The sequence below is a fragment of the Rattus norvegicus genome, chromosome 9 (genome assembly GCF_036323735.1).
Source record: "Rattus norvegicus strain BN/NHsdMcwi chromosome 9, GRCr8, whole genome shotgun sequence".
In the NCBI taxonomy this organism is placed as follows: Eukaryota; Metazoa; Chordata; class Mammalia; order Rodentia; family Muridae; genus Rattus; species Rattus norvegicus.
This window is the reverse complement of record NC_086027.1, coordinates 27,433,651-27,454,337: the sequence shown is the minus strand read 5'-3', so window position 1 is coordinate 27,454,337 and position 20,687 is coordinate 27,433,651. Positions and strand designations below refer to the sequence as shown.

Genomic DNA, 20,687 nt, shown 5'->3' with positions numbered 1-20,687 from the left:
GCGCGTCTGGTTTACTCCGCCCAAAAAACAGGAAAAGAGAGACAACGTCAAGGACCTGGGAACCGGAAGTGTCAATGAAGAAACCCGACACACTGGTAGAAAAAGGCTGGACTAAGGGCGTATGTCTTATACGTCATCAGACGCGCGCCCGCAACGGCGGGATTGGATTGGCTGAGCCGAGGGCGGAGTTGGCTACGCCCCCTGAGTTGACTGGCTCCGGAGCTCCAGCGGCGAGCGCCAGTGGCTCTAGGGCATTGGGGTTCGATCTGCGCGGTCGACCCCCAACACTGTGAGTAAGCCCGTTCGCTGTGGAGCACGTCAGGCTTGCAAGTCTCTCCCTTTATTGAGTTCATCCTTCTTTCTGCTCCACCTCTCTGTCTTGCTAGCTTTTCCTTCTTCCTTCTTCACCGACTTTCTGTGAGAGGAAGCCGCCTGCTTGCTCCTGAAGAAGCGTAGATTTTCATTTGGACTGACTGGCTTCTCGTTTCTCGCTAGGCTGTTGGAATTCGGAGGTCACCGCTGCAAAGTGCTTTTCAACAGCGCGGTTGCCTTGTCGCTGTTCTTCCCTGGTTTCCCAAACACGCTCAGGGGAGAGGTCACTTGTAGAGTTAGAGGTGCATGGGACTCAAGTGGTTTCTAAGGTGTTTTTGCTAGAGGTAATGGGACAAAAAAAAGCTAAGTGACACAAGGAAGAGATGAAAAGAGAAAGGCGGGTCTAATTAGATAAAAAAGAAAAAATAACCTAACTTCTCTGTTTTGCCATTGAGAGCGTGACACATGAGTGTAATTACCACTTGCTGATTTTTTCCAACATAGTTGTGTTAAATGTAAACATAGTTTTGTGTTTATTAATTATTTCTTTAGTCCAGTCGTTGTCAACCTTCCTAATGAATGCCAAGAACCTTCAATACAGTGGTGACAATTATTTTTTTGCTACTTCATAACTGTAATTTTGCTACTTTTTATGAATCGTAATGTGAATATTTTTGAAGACAGAGGTTTGCCAAAGAATCATGACCCACAGGTTGAGAATCATTGCTTTGGGCTAGTAGTCCTTTATGCTAATAATTTTCCTGCTTTGTGTAGTCCTATGTATATTGAACAGTGAGAGTGGCTAACTCTTCTGGAGTGTTACTATAACTTTTAAATTAATTACAAGATACTTAGAGAAAGTTCATGCAAAGGTAATTGCACAGAGTACTAGTTTCCATAAACAAGGTACATCATGTAATTTATCTCCATATCACATAGTCACCATAAAGGCTTCCTCTTTATCTTTTATGTACTAACTGTCCTAAATAAATACTCCTGTAAGTTCCAATATGAAATATAATAGTTCCATTAAATTCTGCCGTTTGTCTATAATGTAGCACACCTATTCTAACTGTAGATGTTTATTATGTTTCTGTTTTTCTGGGGCAGATAAAACAGCAGAGAATTTCTATTCTATCTTTCACTATAGAAACTCCCAAGGTGGATGTATCCAGTTTAAGGGCATAGCATTTTTGAGAGTTTTAAGCTTTGCAAGTTTACACTGTAAAGAAGTTAAAAATTATCCTCATCAGTGGTTTATGCTTCTTGTTTTGTGATTCATAATAAGTATTTGGCAGTCTTCCAGGCTACACTAAATTGAAAGGTTGGAAGTGATATGAAAAATAGAATTTTAAACTCATACTGCCCAATTAGTGTAAAGCACCTGGTGAGACAACTATATTAAAGAGATCTGTGTCTGATTTTCTTCTTTAAAACTGTAGGCTCTACATGTTGAGGCTGTGTGATACTCAAGTATCAAGTAAATTGGGGCAATTTGCTGCTTTTCTGTGTGGGTAAATGGCAAATGCAGTGAACTATGAGCTTTCTAGGATTTCTTGTATATAAAATGTATAAATGGCTAAGTCAGATATAAATTTGATAGCTACACAGAGACCAGGTCATAGATGCCGTGGATGCCTGCTAGTCTTATCTACTGTATTTTCTCCACATACCAATATAGTGTCTACTATATGCTGATAATCTGTAAATGGGTTTTGAATGCAGATTAATTGAGATATTATGTTATAATCTACCACATAATTTTGAGGAACATATGATATAGTCAGATTTGCATTGTATGAGTATAGAACAGGTTGGAGGGGGCTAAAACTGGTCAGTAAAACCAACCATGAGACTGTGAAGAAAGAAGACTAGCTGGAAGAACAAGAGTGTTATATCAGGTACAAGACCAGGAAAGGGAAGAAAGATGTAACAGGACCAATATTCCTTCCTTTTTTTCCCCCCTACTCACTGAAAGCTCTCAATTTTCTTCACACTTCTAAATGAATGTATATTGTTTTCTTAATTTTCCTAGGTTCGTTCTCATTTTCGTTTGGGAGTATTCATGCTTCACCATGTTGAGAGCTAAGAATCAGCTTTTTTTGTTATCGCCCCATTACCTGAAGCAGCTAAAAGATGCATCATCCTACAGATGGAAACGGCTCCTACATCAGCAGCAACCCCTTCACCCAGAATGGGCTGTCCTGGCCAAAAAACAGCTGAAAGGCAAAAACCCAGAGGATCTAATATGGCACACCCCAGAAGGGATCTCTATAAAGCCCTTATATTCCAGGGCTGATACTATGGACTTACCTGAAGAACTGCCGGGAGTGAAGCCATTCACACGTGGACCATATCCCACCATGTATACCTATAGACCCTGGACCATCCGTCAGTATGCGGGCTTTAGTACTGTGGAGGAAAGCAATAAATTCTATAAGGACAATATTAAGGGTAAGATTTTAATATGAGACATGGTGCTCAGGACAATATGAGACACGAATTCATTTCTGTAAATAGGACATTCATCTTGTGCTTAATTTTCTGTGAAGCAAACGGACGCTTTTCAACTCTGTGTTCAAAGAGATAGGAATCAAAAGTAAGACGTTCAAAACAGTTGGAGAGAAATCACACTTCTCCACGCATGGTAGAAAAGAAACAAGATGATGACGCATGTAGCAAGATGCAGTTTGCCTCTGGAAAGCGTTTAATTAGTTTTTGTGTAATAGGAGTTGGGAGGAGAGCTTAAATGATGCCAAGCACAGTCCTAGGCTATAAGGTGATAACCATATGCACAGTGACATCTGTCTATCATTAGAAAGTCATAGCTATGGAGGGTTTCCATTCTAATGTATGGGAAAATCTTCCTGTTTGAATGGTAAGCTTTAGAATTTCTAAGCTTATGCTGTGTGCGGAGAGCTCGGGTTTATTTCAACGTAAACAATTGTAGTTGTTTGAAAACTGCACAGGGATTGCAGGTTTAGCTGAGTGGTAGTGCACTTGCCTAGTGTGTGGAAGGTCCGGCATTTCATTCCTACTTCACTTCTGAGGGTGATGAGAATGATCTCATCATACTAAATTTCTATTTCAACAATACTTGAGTGGCTCTGCATTATTCAGTGACCACAGGAAAGAATAACTATAGAGGAACAAAAGCATATGCATGCTAAGTTGTATTGAGTATATGGGGTCAGCTAGAGGTTTTTGTGAATTTGGAAAATATCTCAATAAAAAACTTAGTAAAAACATCTACAAAAAGTATCAGATGCACGAGCTCAAGCAGCAAATCCTCGTGTAGGTCTGAGATGAGTGGTTCTCTGCTGTTTTTATTATTTCCTATGAATCTAGCACTTTGTGTGTCCCAGCCTCCGGGAAAGGGCTGATTCCCAGGAGGTCAGATGTTTTTCAAATTTGTCTCACATGAGCACGGACATGTAATAACACTGTACTGTGATGAGGGACATCTGCCTGCACTCCCTCCTATATGAGACTCTAACGTATGCAATGTTTTTCTTTATGTCCTTAGCTGGTCAGCAGGGGTTGTCTGTTGCCTTCGACCTGGCAACCCATCGTGGTTATGATTCAGACAATCCCCGAGTTCGTGGCGATGTCGGAATGGCGGGAGTTGCTATTGACACCGTAGAAGACACCAAAATCCTATTTGATGGTATTCCTTTAGAAAAAATGTCTGTTTCCATGACCATGAATGGAGCCGTCATCCCAGTCCTGGCAACATTTATAGTAACTGGGGAGGAGCAAGGTGTACCGAAGGAGAAGCTCACCGGCACAATTCAGAATGACATCCTAAAGGAGTTCATGGTCAGAAATACTTATATTTTCCCCCCAGAGCCATCCATGAAGATTATCGCTGACATTTTCCAATACACAGCACAGGTACGATGGCCTCCCACAGATCTTGCTGTATTCATTTGTAGGGATTTTCACAGAGTTCTACAATTTCATAACGGAGTAAGTTATATTGTCAGGCTGCCGTCTTGTCATAACCTAAGCTATATTTTACTGACTGTTTTTTTCATTGGTTCATAGTTGTCTGATAATTGTTTGCGTCAGGGAACTTTAACTACCTTAGTCCTCTGTCCCCTTCAGAGTTCAGATGGAGTGAAGATACATACTGGTGTCGAGACAAATGGGCATCACAATGTTAGCTTTCATTCTTCTACAAAGTGGCTTGGAACAGACCACTTACGTGTCTGCCACCTCAATGACATACTTCACCCAAGTTAGGCCCAGATTAGCGGGGGGATGAAGGCTCCCTGGGCTGCTGCAGAGGCAGCATCTCCTCTACATTTGCCTTCAGGCCGTGTATGTTTTCTGAGGGGCTCACAGTTCACTCCTAGCTAGTGAGGCTTTACTCCTTGTATCCCTTAAAACTGCTTAATGCTAAAGACACAGTCCGTTCTGCATCAAAGTTTCTTTTTAACTTATTCACACTGTGTTTCTAGTTAGATCAGAAATTCTGCAAGCATTTTCTGCATGCCTCATTTGATGCTTAGCCTTTGTACCTTGCCAAATATGTTCATGTTTTACATCTGCCCAGTTGAATTGTACTAGATAGAATTGTATATGTATACTCGCATTCTATAGAGCTGTGTATTTGTATCACATTCTGAGTTTATAAGATATATGGAAAGATTGTGAGTAGTGATGTGTAGCAAGCATATAAATTGCAGGAGCTTAAGCTGAATAGGAATCACTTCTGTTTGATCTAAGAGAGTTAGGAGGAGTACTATGAGGGGTTTGCGTCTGCAGAGCTCCATAGTAATTGGAACTCCAGGTTCCTTTTATCTTGTTTCTCTTTTGTTGTTAGGTGTATCAGTTATGGTTAAGGAAGGACGAAGGGATGGATGGCCACATGTGCGAGAGGCAGAGGGATCTTACAGAGGAATGTAGCCAAGTCCTCCTTCTATCTCTGTGGACACAGTAGTAAGAATAGACTGGAGTGTAGGACTTGGTACCGTGGAACTCTAACCATAGGACTTTGTGTGAGAGGAAGAAGGTGGAGACTGGTCACTGAAGTGCATAGTATCACCCTAAGCTTCTATATCCTGGTGTACTTTACCTTGTAAAAGAGCCTAATGTTATCCAAAAGTTGAGAATTGCTTTACATAGTCCTTCCTGTAAGTGACAACATTCCAATTTCAGATGCTGATCAACTGATGCCTTTTGAAGTACTTTATAAACTGATAAGTATATTTTATGGGAAAATATACATATTATGATATTTCTGTGTTAACCACTTACAAGTGTACAGTGGCATGAGGTGTATTTCCACTCGTATGCAACCATTATCAACGTCTGCCTTTACTCATAATTTTGTAGACCTGAAGCTATCTACTCAACAGAAAGCCCCATTCTGCCCCCTTTCCTGCTCTGGTATTCCACCATTGCATTGCTATAAACATTAGCGGATTTAATACTGCACGTTGCTAAATGAGTAGGATCATTCAGTATTTCTCAGTGTTTGTCCATTTTATACCATGCCAGAATTTCCTTCCTTTTAACGGTTGAAAAATATCCTATTTTACTTAATTTTTTCTTATTTTAAAAGACTATCAATTCACTCCTCTGCACAGCAAAGCACCTGCTCCTAGATTTTGTGTGTTAGCTCCAAATATACAGTCATTTTTTTTCAATTCCACGTGATTCTATCGCCTTTTGGTTTTGCTATAGTTCATTTTCAAAGGGCTTTGGGTTATAAGTAGAATATAAAATAAAGAACTACATATATTATTTGAATGTATATTTGCATATATGCAAGGTATATATAAATGTGGTATATTTATTTTATACCATACATAAACAATGGCGACTAATTTTTTTTTAAACTGCTTAGTCTCTGCTGGGAAGTCTTTGATTTTTTTTAAGCTTGCATTTTGTCCTGTTTTACTTCCAAATCAGTTTTGTTCACAGGGTACTTGTTCATATTTGATACCTAAATTCAAATGAGAATAATCTAAGTAATAATGTGTCTTCAACTTGTCAGGTAAAATTATAAAGTCTTTGTGAAGTATGAGCCTAAGGGATGACTGGTGCAGCTGTTGGGAGATAAACAAGCGTAACATCTTGAAAACACTTCATAGATCGATCATTTCCGTTTGAGAGTGAGTCTAATGTAACAGATGCTGGTATTTTTCCAGTTAAGATTATAAACTACAGAGTATATCTGCAATTGAACATCATTTAGATATACTTGCTTTCCTAAAATAAGTCTAACAAAACATTTTCATATTTCATTCTTTGTTGTTTTTGTTATTTTTAATAGCACATGCCAAAATTTAATTCCATTTCGATTAGCGGGTACCACATGCAGGAAGCAGGAGCTGATGCCATTTTAGAACTGGCCTATACCATCGCGGATGGGTTGGAGTACTGCAGAACTGGACTCCAGGCTGGACTCACAATTGATGAATTTGCGCCAAGGTCAGTAGATTAAACTTAGGTGTCTTCTCCATTAAAAGCATGCATAGGACCGCTTTCTGCTTGTACAGCAAAATACACTGATAAAATAAATTTGTAGAGATAAGTGCCATGATAAGTTTAGATTGTGTTATATTTTTCCAAGTGAGAAAGAGAAAATAAGTCAGTATTATCTGTAACACATAACAAAAGAAATTCAGAAGTTAATTTGACCATACTTCATTAATTGGAGTAATGCCATTTCTCTAATGATATACAGAGTACAACTATGCATATGTAGAAAGTATATTAAAATAGAAACAGAAAATAAAGTCACTTTAATTTTTTTCCATTTGAAAACGTGGAAATCACCTATTCCTTTTTATTCCTTTTTTCTGTAATACTTACATAAATATTTGGGGATGCATAATACTATTTTGTCTCAAAATGAATTGTTAATAAAGTTATATGGCAAGTATAGAAACATGTCATTGAAGTTTCTGAAGTATTTAAATTGGTCAGAAACCAGTCTAGGTTTCATTCCTATCAGCAATCCCTTGGTGAGCTTGTCCCTGAAGCTACTCTCACCTTTGTGCTGGAAATTCAAATGTATAAAACGTGGCTAGTGACGACGGTTCCTTTATTCTAAGATATTGTACCTCATTACAGTGACTGCAAAATGTGGTCCAGTTACTCCTAGGGATTACATGGGTCTTCAAGGTCTATACTGTTCTGGAGTATTTTAAAAGTGGTCTGTTAAATTTTCTTTAACATTTTTTTCCTTTAACTTTTAAATTTCCTTTTAAATTTCTGTTTCTCCCAGAATTTATGTAAGTGTTTCTCTAAAGCTACATGGCATGATGTACTGAAATAGATTGAAGGTCTTACCTGTCTTCTTTTAAGCTGCATATTAAAGAGGTTTCAAGAATGTGAAAGAGGACGGGGAAGATGGCTCGGTTGGTCACTATGTGCTGAGCATGTGCGTTCAGTCACATCTGCGTTCAGTCACTGCACCTCGAGCGTCAAGGCTAGAGGTGTATTTGTAATCCCAGTGCTGAGGAAGCAGAGCAGGCTCCTGAGGCTCATGGACCAGCTATCTCAGCTTGTTGAAGAGTTCTGTATCAGTCACAGACCCGTCCCAAAAATAAATAAACAATCAAAGAAAGGTAGATGATGCTCAAGAAACACATTGTCCAATGTCCTTTGTCCTCTGCATGCACAGCTGCACACACAAAATGGACACCCTTGTAAAAACATTTTAAAGTAGAAAGTACAATATTTCTTTTAAGTTTATGATAAATATTACTCTTCATAAGATACTATCCATTTTGCATGTAATATGATTATTATTTGATATCAACTAACGGATGAAATTTAAATAAGTATATTGAAATAAAGAAAAGTTCTTCAGCCTTCAGATGTTGAGAAGGAGCACAGATTCTAAGACCTTAGTGCTTACAGGAGTACATTGGGTTTCATTAAATTTTGGTATCTTAAAGCTCACTTGTTTAATTTGAGATTTTACAACTGGCTATCAAAGGCAAATCAATAATCTAAATATGTAAATCAGTTTAGTCTACAACAGAATGTGAAACCAAAGATCACAGAGAGGCCGAGGACAAATTAGAGAAGAAAATGACTAAACGCAGTGCTCAGCCATGTTCTTAAGACACACACAGAGTTAACCCTGCGCTGCACAAACAAAGCAAGCATGTGATTCTCTTCTTTTGCCACAACCCCTGTGTTGCAAGGTTGATATTCCAACCTTTTTTTTTTTTTAGAAGAAATGGATCTTGAACTGGACATGTACTGGATGGTAGAAGCTTATGTCTAAGCCAGTGTAAGGCCATAGGTTCAGTCTCAGCCCAAAGAAAATAAAAGAGTTTGTTTCAGGGATACTGGGGGTGCAGTTCAGGGTCCAGGGTGTATTAGGCAAGAACCACAAAGCCACATCCTCAGCCCAAGAATCTGTCTTTAAATCAGCATACAAGAGAAAATTCCTTCCTAAGGAAAATCACTTGTGAAGTGAATAATTCTGAACAGAAGCAGATGTTCAGAGCCACTCATATGTTAGCTTACAGTTACTTAGATAGATGTGCATGCATTGCTTTTGATTCAAATTACATTGTCTGATATTCAAATCTGGACATAGTTTTTCTAGTGTATGATACAATTAGTTTACTTTATTGATTTTTAAGTTTCGGCGGGTTCTGGACTTTGCCATTTTAGGTTGTCTTTCTTTTGGGGAATTGGAATGAACTTCTACATGGAAATAGCGAAGATGCGAGCTGGGAGAAGACTGTGGGCTCACTTAATAGAAAAAATGTTCCAGCCTAAAAACTCCAAATCTCTCCTTCTAAGAGCACATTGTCAGACATCAGGGTGGTCCCTTACTGAGCAGGTATGTATGTAAAAATAGAGAACTTGAATATGAAAGTGACCGTTTTATTCTAGGCAGCAGGCACAGCCAGGAAATGTGCTCGGTAACTTGTTTGTTAATATTTGAGAGTCATAAATATCTCGAAGCATAATGTGTACTTAGGTTTTGAGTTCACACATATTGAACAGTTAGCTCCCTCTAGTGGTTAACACTAAAATCTTTCTCATCTTGACTCAGTCCAGGCAAAGTCCTGCTTTATTTTCTTACTATTTTAGGTTAGCATACAACGTCTGTTTCAAGTCCTCTTCAGATACATCTGGCATTCTACTTTGATTCCTTCCGTCCACTCACCTTCACCACTCCCTTTCCCACTGATTTCCTTTCTTTTCCTAGATACCATTGTTGAACTCTTTTTTTTTTTTTTAATCATATGTATTCTCTCTGTTACTCACCAACCATAAAGTATCTTCCTCTCCATTCATACATGGCCCTTTTTTAGTTTTGTGACCTACAAACACACTTGTAAACACCCCCATACTCCCATACCCCCACACAAACACACACACACACACACACACACACACACACACACACACACACAGAGTTTTAAATCTAGGTTCTGTGGATAAGAGGAAAACATAGGCATTTATCCTGACTCTGAATTCTTTTTCTGAATAGGATTTCCAGTTACACAGATTTCCCTGCAAGTCATGATTTCATTTTCTTTATAGCTGCATAAGAGCCAGCATTGCTTATGTACCACATTCTGTTTACATCTGTTGATAGAGATCCAGGGTGACTGGAGAATCAGGAGACTTGGGTGGGCAAGCGTCTGTGTGCTGTGTTGATTTGGAATACTTGGGTGTATACTTGGAGCACTAGAGCTGGAACACATAGTAGTCCACTTCTAGGACTCTTAGGAATGTGCACACTGGTTTCCATGGTGGCGACACAACAGTTTGCACTTCCACCAGCAGTGACCAGGGCTCATCTTCACGTCTGCCAACATTTGTTGGTATTTGTTTTCTTTTCTTGTATTTCCGCCTTCCTTTTTTCTTTCTATCTTTTAATTTTCTCCCATTCTGATCTGAGGTCTTACTGTATATCCCTGACTGGTCTGGAACTCAGTACGTAGACTAGGCTGGCCTCATTTGCCTCATTCTGCCTCCTGAGTGCTGGGATTAATGATGTGTACTTCCATACCTTGTATCGTTTGTGTTCATGACGATAGCCATTCTGACTTGGATGTAATGGAACCTTTTTAATCTCTCATGTATTACATTCTGACTACAGTTTTCCCAAACTCCTCTCTTTCCAGTCTCTCCCTCTTACCTCCCTCTTCCCCACGATACACCCCTCTTCAGTTTACCTTAAGAAAAGGGCAAACCTCCCAGGGACGTCAATCAAACATGGTATAAAAACACTGCAGTGAGACTAGGCACCTCCTCTCATATTAAGGCCTGGCAAGGCAACCCAGTAGGAGTAGTACAAGGGTCCCTGAAACAGGCAAAAGAGAGACAGTCCTAATGCCCACTGTTAGAAATCCCACAAGAACACCAAGCAACACCCCATAATATAAATGCAGAGGCCAGACCCATAGAGGCTCCCTGATTGTTAGCTCAGTCTCTATGAGCCCTTATGAGCCCTGGCTAGTTGATTCTGTGTGCTGTGTTCTTGTGGTGTATCTGACCCTTGGCTTCTACAATCATTTCTACCCGTCATCCTCAGGATGTTCTGCCTAATGTTTAGCTTTATTGTTATGATGATGATGATGATGATGATGATGATGATGATGATGGCTGGTGAAGGCTCCTTATGACATGGAATCTTAAAAGCAGTTTAACATGCACTTCCCTGGTTCTAAAGCTGTGAAAACTTCATGTTCACCTGCTCTTTGTATTTTGTCCTTTGAGAGCTGTCCAGCTCTTTGGCCCATTTGTTGACTCAGTGGTTTTTGGTTTTGAAGATTAATTTTTCAGTTCTCTATATGTCTTAGGTATTAGTCTCCTATTGGTAATTTTTTTTTATAATTTAACCATTCAATTATTTCTGAAGCAAGTCTCTTTATTATGGTAATGGTTTCCTTTGCTATATAGAAGATTTTTGGTTTCATGAAATCTCATTTTTCAGTTCTTGGGATTATGTACTCTGCTAATACAGTACAAAATTATTTCCTGATGAAGAAATAAAAACACCATTATAATTCATACTTTTAAATAATTTTAAGAGATAGGTTTTTGCTTAAAACTACCTCTTTAAAATTTTATTTTATCTAAACATATTCACCTAGACACACACAGTTGTGTTTTAAGCAGAATACAAACAGGCATTCAAAGACAAACAGGCATTCATTTGGAAAGTGTAATTTGACTCCATTAAATTTGTGTGGTGATAGTCTTGTTTCTATATCGATTCATTTCCCATGTTCACTTACTGTGATTTTAAGTTACGTCTTTTCGACTTTTACCATTGAATGACATGAACATGTTCTTCATGACTAGAGAAGTAGAGATGCCCAGGTTGGAAGGAACTTCTATAACTATATTTGAATACATTGATTTTTTTACAGTTAAAGCTGAAGTTTATAAAAGTTGAGTGACTGGCCAACATTACAGGAATATAATGAAGTGGAATCCAATTTCCTACCTAAGAGTTTACACTCAATCAGTTTAATTAGTCATTTATTAAGTGCACACTTTATATATATCCACTGAGGTGATACTCTGAAGTATACAACATAATTAGGAGATAACAAAAATTTTTCTTGTAATCTAAGAAAACCTATACTTCATTTTATGATTATGGAGCAGTAGTAAAACAGTGTAACTGTGTTTGACATTTCTTTGGAATATTTGAGACAATGTTTTTATGCCCAAACCTGGACTAGACACCTTGGCTCTTAATTCTTTCCTGGCTTGCTGACTAAATTGGCTGACTCTATTTGCTACTCTGATGTGTGCTATCTGATGTTCAATCCATCCCCAAAGTGCTTTTGAAATTGGTGTAGGTGACAGAGTTGTTGCTTAATTATAATGTGTCTTTTCACTGTTGCCTGTGAACCTTTTTCGTGCTTTGACTTTGAGTTTTGGTCAAATGTTTTAGGATCCTTACAATAACATTGTCCGCACTGCTATCGAAGCCATGGCAGCTGTGTTTGGAGGAACACAGTCCTTGCATACGAACTCTTTTGATGAAGCTCTAGGCTTGCCCACTGTGAAAAGTGCTCGGATTGCCCGGAACACACAAATCATCATTCAGGAAGAGTCTGGGATCCCAAAAGTGGCTGATCCTTGGGGAGGATCATACATGATGGAGTCTCTCACAAATGATGTTTATGAAGCTGCTCTGAAGGTCAGATGCTCTTCTTTATAACCTAGCTTTTTATAATTTTTTAATCTATAAATAACTGTTGTTAGATTTATAGTAAAATGATAAAATATATCTGAGTAAAGGGAAATTTTGACTTTAGAGTTTTTACTACTGAAACATAATTTAAAATACATTTCTGTTTCTATGATTGTATTTTATGCGGGAATCAAAGATAGCTACTATTAAAAAGTGCATTTACTTAAATAGATGCACAGACAGACAGACACATACAGACAGCACACATACACAGACACGTGTACATATAATAGACACAGACACAACTGACAAATACAGACCTACACACACACACACACACACACACACACACACACGCGCGCGCGCGCGCACGCAGAGATAGATGTACAGGTACAGACACAGACACACAGTGACACATACATGCACACACAGGCATACATGCTGAGACACACAGACAGACACACACAGAGACAGCACTCTCTTGACTTCATTTCTTATTTTTCTTTTTTTTTGAATACATGACACAGTTTATTTTTTATTTTTTATCATCTGTGTATTTTAAGTGACATGTGTACCATTCTAATTTTTTTGGCTTTAGTTGTTAGACACAAAGCTTTAGACAATTTCTGTTGCTTTCTTGGTTAAGTAATAGTATTTCAGCTAGTTAATATGTCTTTTCTTTCCCCTTCTTACCGATATTATTATATCAGGGTTCCTCCTTTATTGTTCTCATGGCCTTATTTGATTTGAACTTCTCTGTAGGTCTGCTGAGATTTGTGGAATATGAAGTGTGAATCTCATACCTGTTATTCCGAAGCACTTCTTTTGTAAAAAATTATTCAATATTCATATATGCCTGTCATGTATTTCGGTCAAATCCACCCCCTATATCTTCTGTTTGAATTCTTCCTGCATTCACTTTTCCTCATTACTTTATGTGTTACATACACACTATGTCCATTTTGTGCTGCCTCTCTGAATGGATGTGAGACCATCTACTGTCAGGACCATCTTCCCTATAGAAAATGGTCTTCCCTGCTCCTAATAGACACTAACTGCCAAGAGCTCCTAAAATAGATGGAACTTCACAACCTGCTTCTCTCTCCAAAATGAGATCATGACTGCCTTAATTTCATGCAGGTCTTTCACATGTAGTCCCAGCAGCTACTGTGAGTTCATGTGTAGAGTTTCCTGTCGTGATTGGCTCAACTGTTTTTCCCCAGACATCTACCTTCTCTGGCTCTTAGAGTCTTTCTACCTCCCCTTCCACAGTGTTCACTTGAGGCCAGGGGGAAGGGATGTGATATAAATGCCCTGTTTTGTGTGGAGCACTCCAGGCTCTTTAAGCATCGAATGGTTATATATCTATGTTAATCACAAAGCGCTTCTCGCAGAAGTTTACTAGGAGGTAAATTACTTATAATTTTACATGTCTGACAGTTTCTCCATTCTGTTCTTCTCCTTGATTAGCATTGTTAAATCCTGAGCTCAGCCGGGTCAAGGACCTCAGTGACTCAGAACAGGGAATTGACGCAGCCTTCTTCTGGTCCATGGGAGATGTACACAGTGTGTACCAGAACAGGAACAGTAGCCTCCTTCTCCCAGTCTGAGGCTGCTGCCATGTGTAGGCCTCATGTGGAGACTCGCTAATCCCTGCTCCTGTGCTGAAAACAGCAGAAGCACTGAGCTGGATGGCCACTGCTCCTAGCTGGCACATCTCTCTGCATCACAAAGCTCAGGGCCACCCTATCCCTGCTTTGCTTATGTTCCGTCTTCCTCAGTCTTCTATCATTCCCCCTCCTTCACCCCAGTCAAGTTCACAAACCCATGCACATGAGCTGTAGCAGACTTAGTTTGGAACTGTTTCTATTAACAATTCTGTGAGCAAATTTGCTAATATTAGTCTGCTTTTCATTCTGAGTTCATACTCTTGCCTCTAATATTTGTGATCAGAAATTCGATTCTGTTTTATTCCAGATCTTTCTTTTTGAATGCATCAAGATCTCTTCTGACTTGTGTCTTGACACACATCTTGTATGCATATTTTTCCTATATTGTACTGGGTTTTTGACGGTTCTCCTCCATCTTGTATATATAACATATATTACATTACTTCTTATTCATGTAAATAAAAGTGAAGGCTTGAGAATTGGAGCTATTAAGTATTAGTGTTTAGCCTGTAATTTGAATGTTGTTAGGGATATGTAACTTCCAGGGCTGAATGCTCTTATGTCTTAGTTTTCTGTTTGCCCTTTTTCCTTTTTTGCTTTTATTTTTTTCCTTAGTTGATATATGAAGTTGAAGAAATGGGTGGAATGGCCAAAGCTGTAGCTGAAGGAATCCCTAAACTTCGCATTGAAGAATGTGCTGCCCGAAGACAAGCTAGAATAGATTCTGGTAAGAGAGAAGAGCAAAGCTTATATATGACATTCAATAATTAAGGAGGACTACTAGTTTTTGTCTAGGGTTAGTGTGCACAATTGATACAAATACGTTTTTAAATGAAACAATAGGAAAATAGGCTTCACTAAAATATTCCTCCTAGCTGCATATCTGAATATATCCATATGTATATATCTTATGTATTTGCATTCTTGCAAGCACATATGCAAGTGTACTTATAACACACATGATTATATGAAAGGATATTGCCAATGACTATATTAAGGATGGTGTGCTTGACCGTCATTGTGCTCTCCATGGGGGCTTTACTCATTCCCTCCGGGGATACTATTTGGTACAATCCGTTTGAGGTGTTTGCTGTGGCTGGGCGTGTGACTGTGACTAGGACAGACAGGAACTCTTGGGAGTGTAGAGATTTCATTCGAGTCAAAGAGGAAATGTACAGGTAAAGAAACAAAGTCATTACTGATGATGCTAACTGCTGTGAAGGAAGTAAGGATGCATGTAGTGAGTTATCTTTGGAGGAAAGAAAGTGTTGCATAAAAATTTAAAAAGGAACGTTTCCTATCAGTTCTCACACGCCAGATACACTCGCTGTGGCTGCTCCTCTGCCATGAGATCTGCAATCTGCCCACTCCCGGCTGTCTCCCTTTTAGCTGCCCTCTCCCCTAGGCAGTAGTTACCATGCCTGACACACAGAGACATCTTGTTCTGCAGGCCCTGCACATTCTCTCTCCGATTGGGCAACAGAACCAGGTCCACACGCTCCAACTGCCTCCCAGCCATTTCTTTTCACACACTGTCCTCTTTGACCCAGTAAAAGTCAAAGTCCCAGAAACTTGTAATTTAGCAATTATATTTACATGTTAAATTCTCAATCCACAATTCATCCACACAATAAATTCATTGTCAATTGATGAAACTGCCCACCTAGACAAGATAAAATCAATCTAGTTCACCTAAATCTGAACTGTCCTCCCTAGACTCCATCTTGATCCCCCTCCTTTCTTCTCTCTCCTGCCTTACAAAACCTTTGTCCCCACCCCACTCTCTACTGTCCAATCACGTATCGCCTTGACATCAACCTACGAGAAAGTATGTTCATAATACTGACATATTATGGATAGGCTTTGAGAACATTTGTCCTTTCATTTAACAGTAACCGCTGTAAGAAAACCTTTTAAAAATCTAGAAAGCTATTGGCTATTGCTACTTGCTTTGCTTTCTAAGGCTGTGCTGGAAACTGACTCGGTTTCCTGTGTGAGGAACTGAGATAGTGTGTAGCTCAGGAGAGTAGCAAAGCCCTTCCTTGCAGAGAGGCCTTCATGGAACAAGGTAACCATTCTTCCCTCCTTATCTGTATCACAGGATGCAGTTTCTGAATTGAGCTGAAATTCATTATGAGTTAAGATGACTCCTTAAAAATATGTGATAATCAGAGCATTCTCAATAAGAGACCATTTATGAGCAAAGTCCTTATTTTCTCTTGGGAAATCAACAGGTTCTGAAGTAATTGTTGGAGTAAATAAGTATCAGTTGGAAAAAGAAGACTCTGTGGAGGTCCTGGCCATTGATAATACTTCAGTGCGTAAGAAGCAGATTGAAAAACTTAAGAAGGTATTGTACATGATTGTTTCCTAAGTAGGACCTGGGTTCTGTGTTCTTATATTGTTCTGCATGACATCTATAACAACACATGAGGCCAATATTATTTCTCACTCTCTTTTAATTTTAAAGTGAGAGAGACATTGGGAAAGTTGCTTAGAATAAATAATTGGCCAGTCATGACTCACGTAGGTCTCTTAAGACTTTAGTGCTGAAGTCACAACATGAGAACACAGTGTGGCTTAGGATCAGTGTTTGGGTGGGGCTCTCATCATTCTGTTCTACCAGACCATGGTTCATTTGCTTCTGGAGTTTTAAAATTACCTGTGTTTACTGTCACCTTTGTAAGCTGCAGTGTCAAGGGCGTTGTCTGCATTTGCTGTAGTGTACCCTGTATGTTCATCTTGCCGAGCACCATGCTTCTGTTTTATTTTAATTTCATCCTGAAATTATAAGACATAATTATATGAAGGCAGAGCCAGGATATGTTTGATAGAGCCAAGTATGGTGAGGGTGGGAGGGGTGCCTCTGTGGGCCTGTGCCCAGGTATTGCTTCTTCCTGAGATCCCAGCCTTAGGAGAGGTATGGTATAGAGTAGACGTGGGAAAGGGAGTTGAGTAGAGACAGAGAAAGAAAGAGGGAGAGGGAGAAAGAGGAGGCTGGACAGGAATATGTGGAGAGAGAGGGGAAAGGGGAAAAGGAAGAGGGAAGAGAAGGGAGAGGGAAGAGAGAGAGAGAGAGAGAGAGAGAGAGAGAGAGAGAGAGAGAGAGAGAGAGAAGAAAGAAAGGAAGGAAGGAAAAAAGAAAGAAAGAAAGAAAGAAAGAAAGAAAGAAAGGAAGAAAGAAAGAGAAAGAAAGAAACAGTAAGATAGCCAGGAAGGGCCAAATAGTCTCTTTTATAAGAAGCCAGACCTACATGGCTATTGCCAGTTAACTGTTGGGCAGAGTCTAGAAGGAATGCTAACACTTTCTATTATCTTTTTCTTTCTCAGTGTCTTTCTTCTCTGACTCAGTCTATTAGATTTATTTTTAAATAAAAAGAGTTGTAATATGTCTGATACCTAGCATGTTGTCAGTCATCTAAAGGACACTTCTGCTGTAGTTAAAATCTGAAAGCTCTGGTCCGGTCTTCCACTGTTAATTGTGAGGTCTTTGGCATTCCACTGTAAATGGACCACCTATTTTCATCAGGCATTTGCTTCAGAAAAGCCTGAGTAACAGTTAGGAAAGTTACTACTATGCTTGCTTACGATTTGTTGGCTTTGTACTAAATCAGAATTATATTGCAGACTCCTGAATAAATGTGTTCGACAAACATACTTCTTCAGTTGAATATTATCATATTTCATAGATTCCCCTCTTTTAAGGTCAGGATCATGGAACATGATGGTCTATAGAATTATGTGTCCAGGTTTAATCTTTTAGTATCCATTTTATTGTCCCTTCAGATAAAACTTCCTGTTTTTCTTTTCTTTCTAAGATCAAATCCAGCCGGGATCAGGCTTTGGCTGAGCGGTCCCTCAATGCACTTACCCAGTGTGCTGCCAGTGGAGATGGCAATATTCTAGCTCTTGCAGTGGATGCAGCTCGTGCAAGGTGAGCATGGGGGTCTTGGGAGGACTCCAGAAAATAAGAGTTTGGTCAGTCTAATTTTTCAGAGTGTACTCAACAACTAAACCATCGCTTCTGTAAACCCTTTTGAATCCAAAGGAAAGTAATGGAAACTACTAGAAACTTGGTACTAGTTTTTGTCAAGTTGTAGTACATTTACTGTGACAGAGATTAGTAATTGTGTGATTCGACTGTAGCTCAGATTTTTAGGTTGAGATCTGATGTACTCTCAATTATATCATCAAGGTTGTGTGTACAACCTTGTCAAAGTCTTTGAAGGAGAGGGGAAAGAGTTTTTGTCACGTTCTCACTTTCGAGGCATTAATCATGGAGCAACCAGAAGAATAAATAGTCCAATCCTAATTCTTTCTCTGCTGTTGCTAAGTAAGTCTGAAGTTGTAAGAGGAATACAGAGGGAAAGGGGAGGGGGAGGGGGAGGGAAGGGGAAGGGGAAGGGGAAGGGGAAGGGGAAGGGGAAGGGGAAGGGGAAGGGGTAGGGGAAGGGGAAGGGATGGCCAGAGCTTGCCCGTACAAGTGGTGTTTAGTTGCTGGTTTTCTCTTGCTATCTTGGCCTATTTCACACCGCTTTCTTCTGCAATCTGCCTGGTCTTGAGTCCCCTACTATCCCTGGGTGAAGCACACTGAAAGATGTATTGCTCATCCGAAACTGTCAGTGGTTCTTCTGCTCTGCTGGTTGGTATTGATAAATGGGCTTTGTTGAGCTGACTTCAGATACTTATGTACCTGTAACTTTTAGGTCATGTAGTCTTTGTGTTGGTTGACAGATATTATAAAGGGATTACAATGTAGAATTGCACCAAGAATCCCCTTCATCTATGTATTCTTAGGAAAGATGATTTCAGAGTATCTTTAAAACATTCTTGACTTTTACAGCTTATTTTTATTTATTCACAAAATATTCTACTTGTATTGATTATTGAGCTAAAGATGTAGTTACTTATTATAAATATATTAACATAAGTAGCTAAACATGAAGCTATTTATTGTAAATTAATGCTCTTACTGGAACCTCTTTTTAAAATTGTAGATGTACAGTTGGAGAAATCACAGATGCTTTGAAGAAAGTATTTGGTGAGCATAAAGCTAATGATCGTATGGTGAGTGGAGCATATCGGCAGGAGTTTGGAGAAAGCAAAGAGATCACATCTGCCATCAAGAGGTACTGTGTGAGCATTAGTGAGCTTGGCTCTCATTTTCATTTTAGTACAATTCCCTTGAGCCTGCTGATGGCTCAGTATTCCTTTTACTTGTGAAATACACTAGCTAACATTTTTGCTAATCTGTTATTCTTATAAACTCATAATTATTAAATTAAATATGTATATTGTATAGCTGATATATAATAGATGATTAATCTATAATTTGTAAAATCTGTTACATAATTTATTATCCATAACTAATGTTATTCATAACAATCCTGTGCCAGTATGTGAAGCATTGATATTTTGACAAACAGTGGATTGAATACACAGTGGAGATCCCATTGGGTTATAATGGTGATCATCCCTGTCTCCCGCAAGTATTGCACCTAATGATGCTGTAGCCATGGTCACAGTCATGTGTTTACGGTGATGCTGTTGTACTCCTGAGTTCCCTGCCAATTACACAGGAGTATAGCTCTTACCCTCATGGACACTACATAACAATTAGTGATAACAAACAATGCTGTTACTCACTGGCTGTACTTTTCATTTTTTTTAAAGTGTGTTCTTCCTAATGGTAAAAATGGTGTACTGCAAAATAGTATGCAGGTAGTAAGCGGCCCACATGCATTCTGTTTACTGTAGCTCAATTGTACCATTTTTTCCTGAAATTTACTTAATTTTCAACACTTGGAGGAACAGAAAGCTATAGTGCACGCGCATGCGCGCGCGCGCGCGCGCACACACACACACACACACACACACACACACACACACACACCCCACAGAGCCTAGATATATAGTAGACTGTACCACTGAGCTTACGTATATTGTATAATGTTTGGACATTGACAAAACCACCTCATGATGTGATTCTCTGAAGATGTCCACCAGGACATTTAATAATTTAATAACTCATGGCTATAATGAGTTACATATAATTATGAAATAGAGTAAATATGGGCTAATGAGAATTAAATTAAATATTTAAGCTAGTATTTATTTGGCAAAATGAATATTATTTTTACCTTGCACCATAGTCGCCATTAGGTGTTTCTTATTTAAACACTCCTTTGTGTAACTAATGCTAATGGTGCTTCAGATCCTCCAGGTAGAGACCTTGCAATCATATGACCATAAACTTTCATGTTTTCATAACTTTCTTCACATGGTTCACTTGCTTGAAGAGTTAAAACTTAGTTTTCGCATTTGAAAAGTAAACACCTATAAACACCTGTCTGCTTCCTGTGCCAAGAGTCAAGTCGGTTTTCATTGAGCTGACAGAGAGGACTAGTGCGACTGTCTGGCATGAAGCTGCAGCGTGGTTTGTTTCTTGGATGTAACACTGGCTTCTGAGCGATTGGTGTTTTCATCTCTAAACATTCTTCTAGAAACTGCATTAGCATTTATGCACTGTGTAAATGTTAGATCGCCAAGGTAAAAGCCATCAA

The 20,687-nt window shown here is 39.1% G+C and overlaps 1 protein-coding gene across 3 annotated transcripts in view; it reads left to right on the top strand.

Annotated features, from left to right (window-relative positions):
* Positions 1–135: 135 nt before the first annotated feature.
* Mmut (methylmalonyl-CoA mutase) overlaps positions 136–20,687 on the top strand; it is a 28,268-nt gene continuing 7,716 nt past the window's right edge. Inside the window, exons 1-10 of one of the 3 annotated variants that reach the window (XM_039084506.2) lie at positions 136–289; positions 2,348–2,766; positions 3,839–4,206; positions 6,596–6,753; positions 8,959–9,130; positions 12,212–12,460; positions 14,740–14,851; positions 16,359–16,474; positions 17,943–18,058; positions 19,122–19,253. In XM_039084506.2, coding sequence (XP_038940434.1) covers positions 2,388–2,766; positions 3,839–4,206; positions 6,596–6,753; positions 8,959–9,130; positions 12,212–12,460; positions 14,740–14,851; positions 16,359–16,474; positions 17,943–18,058; positions 19,122–19,253 — 1,802 coding nt within the window. In that variant the 5' untranslated portion in view covers positions 136–289; positions 2,348–2,387. Of the gene's footprint in view, positions 290–317; positions 657–2,347; positions 2,767–3,838; positions 4,207–6,595; positions 6,754–8,958; positions 9,131–12,211; positions 12,461–14,739; positions 14,852–16,358; positions 16,475–17,942; positions 18,059–19,121; positions 19,254–20,687 lie in introns of those variants that run through there. The other 2 variants (NM_001399409.1, XM_039084505.2) reach the window with 2 other exon arrangements.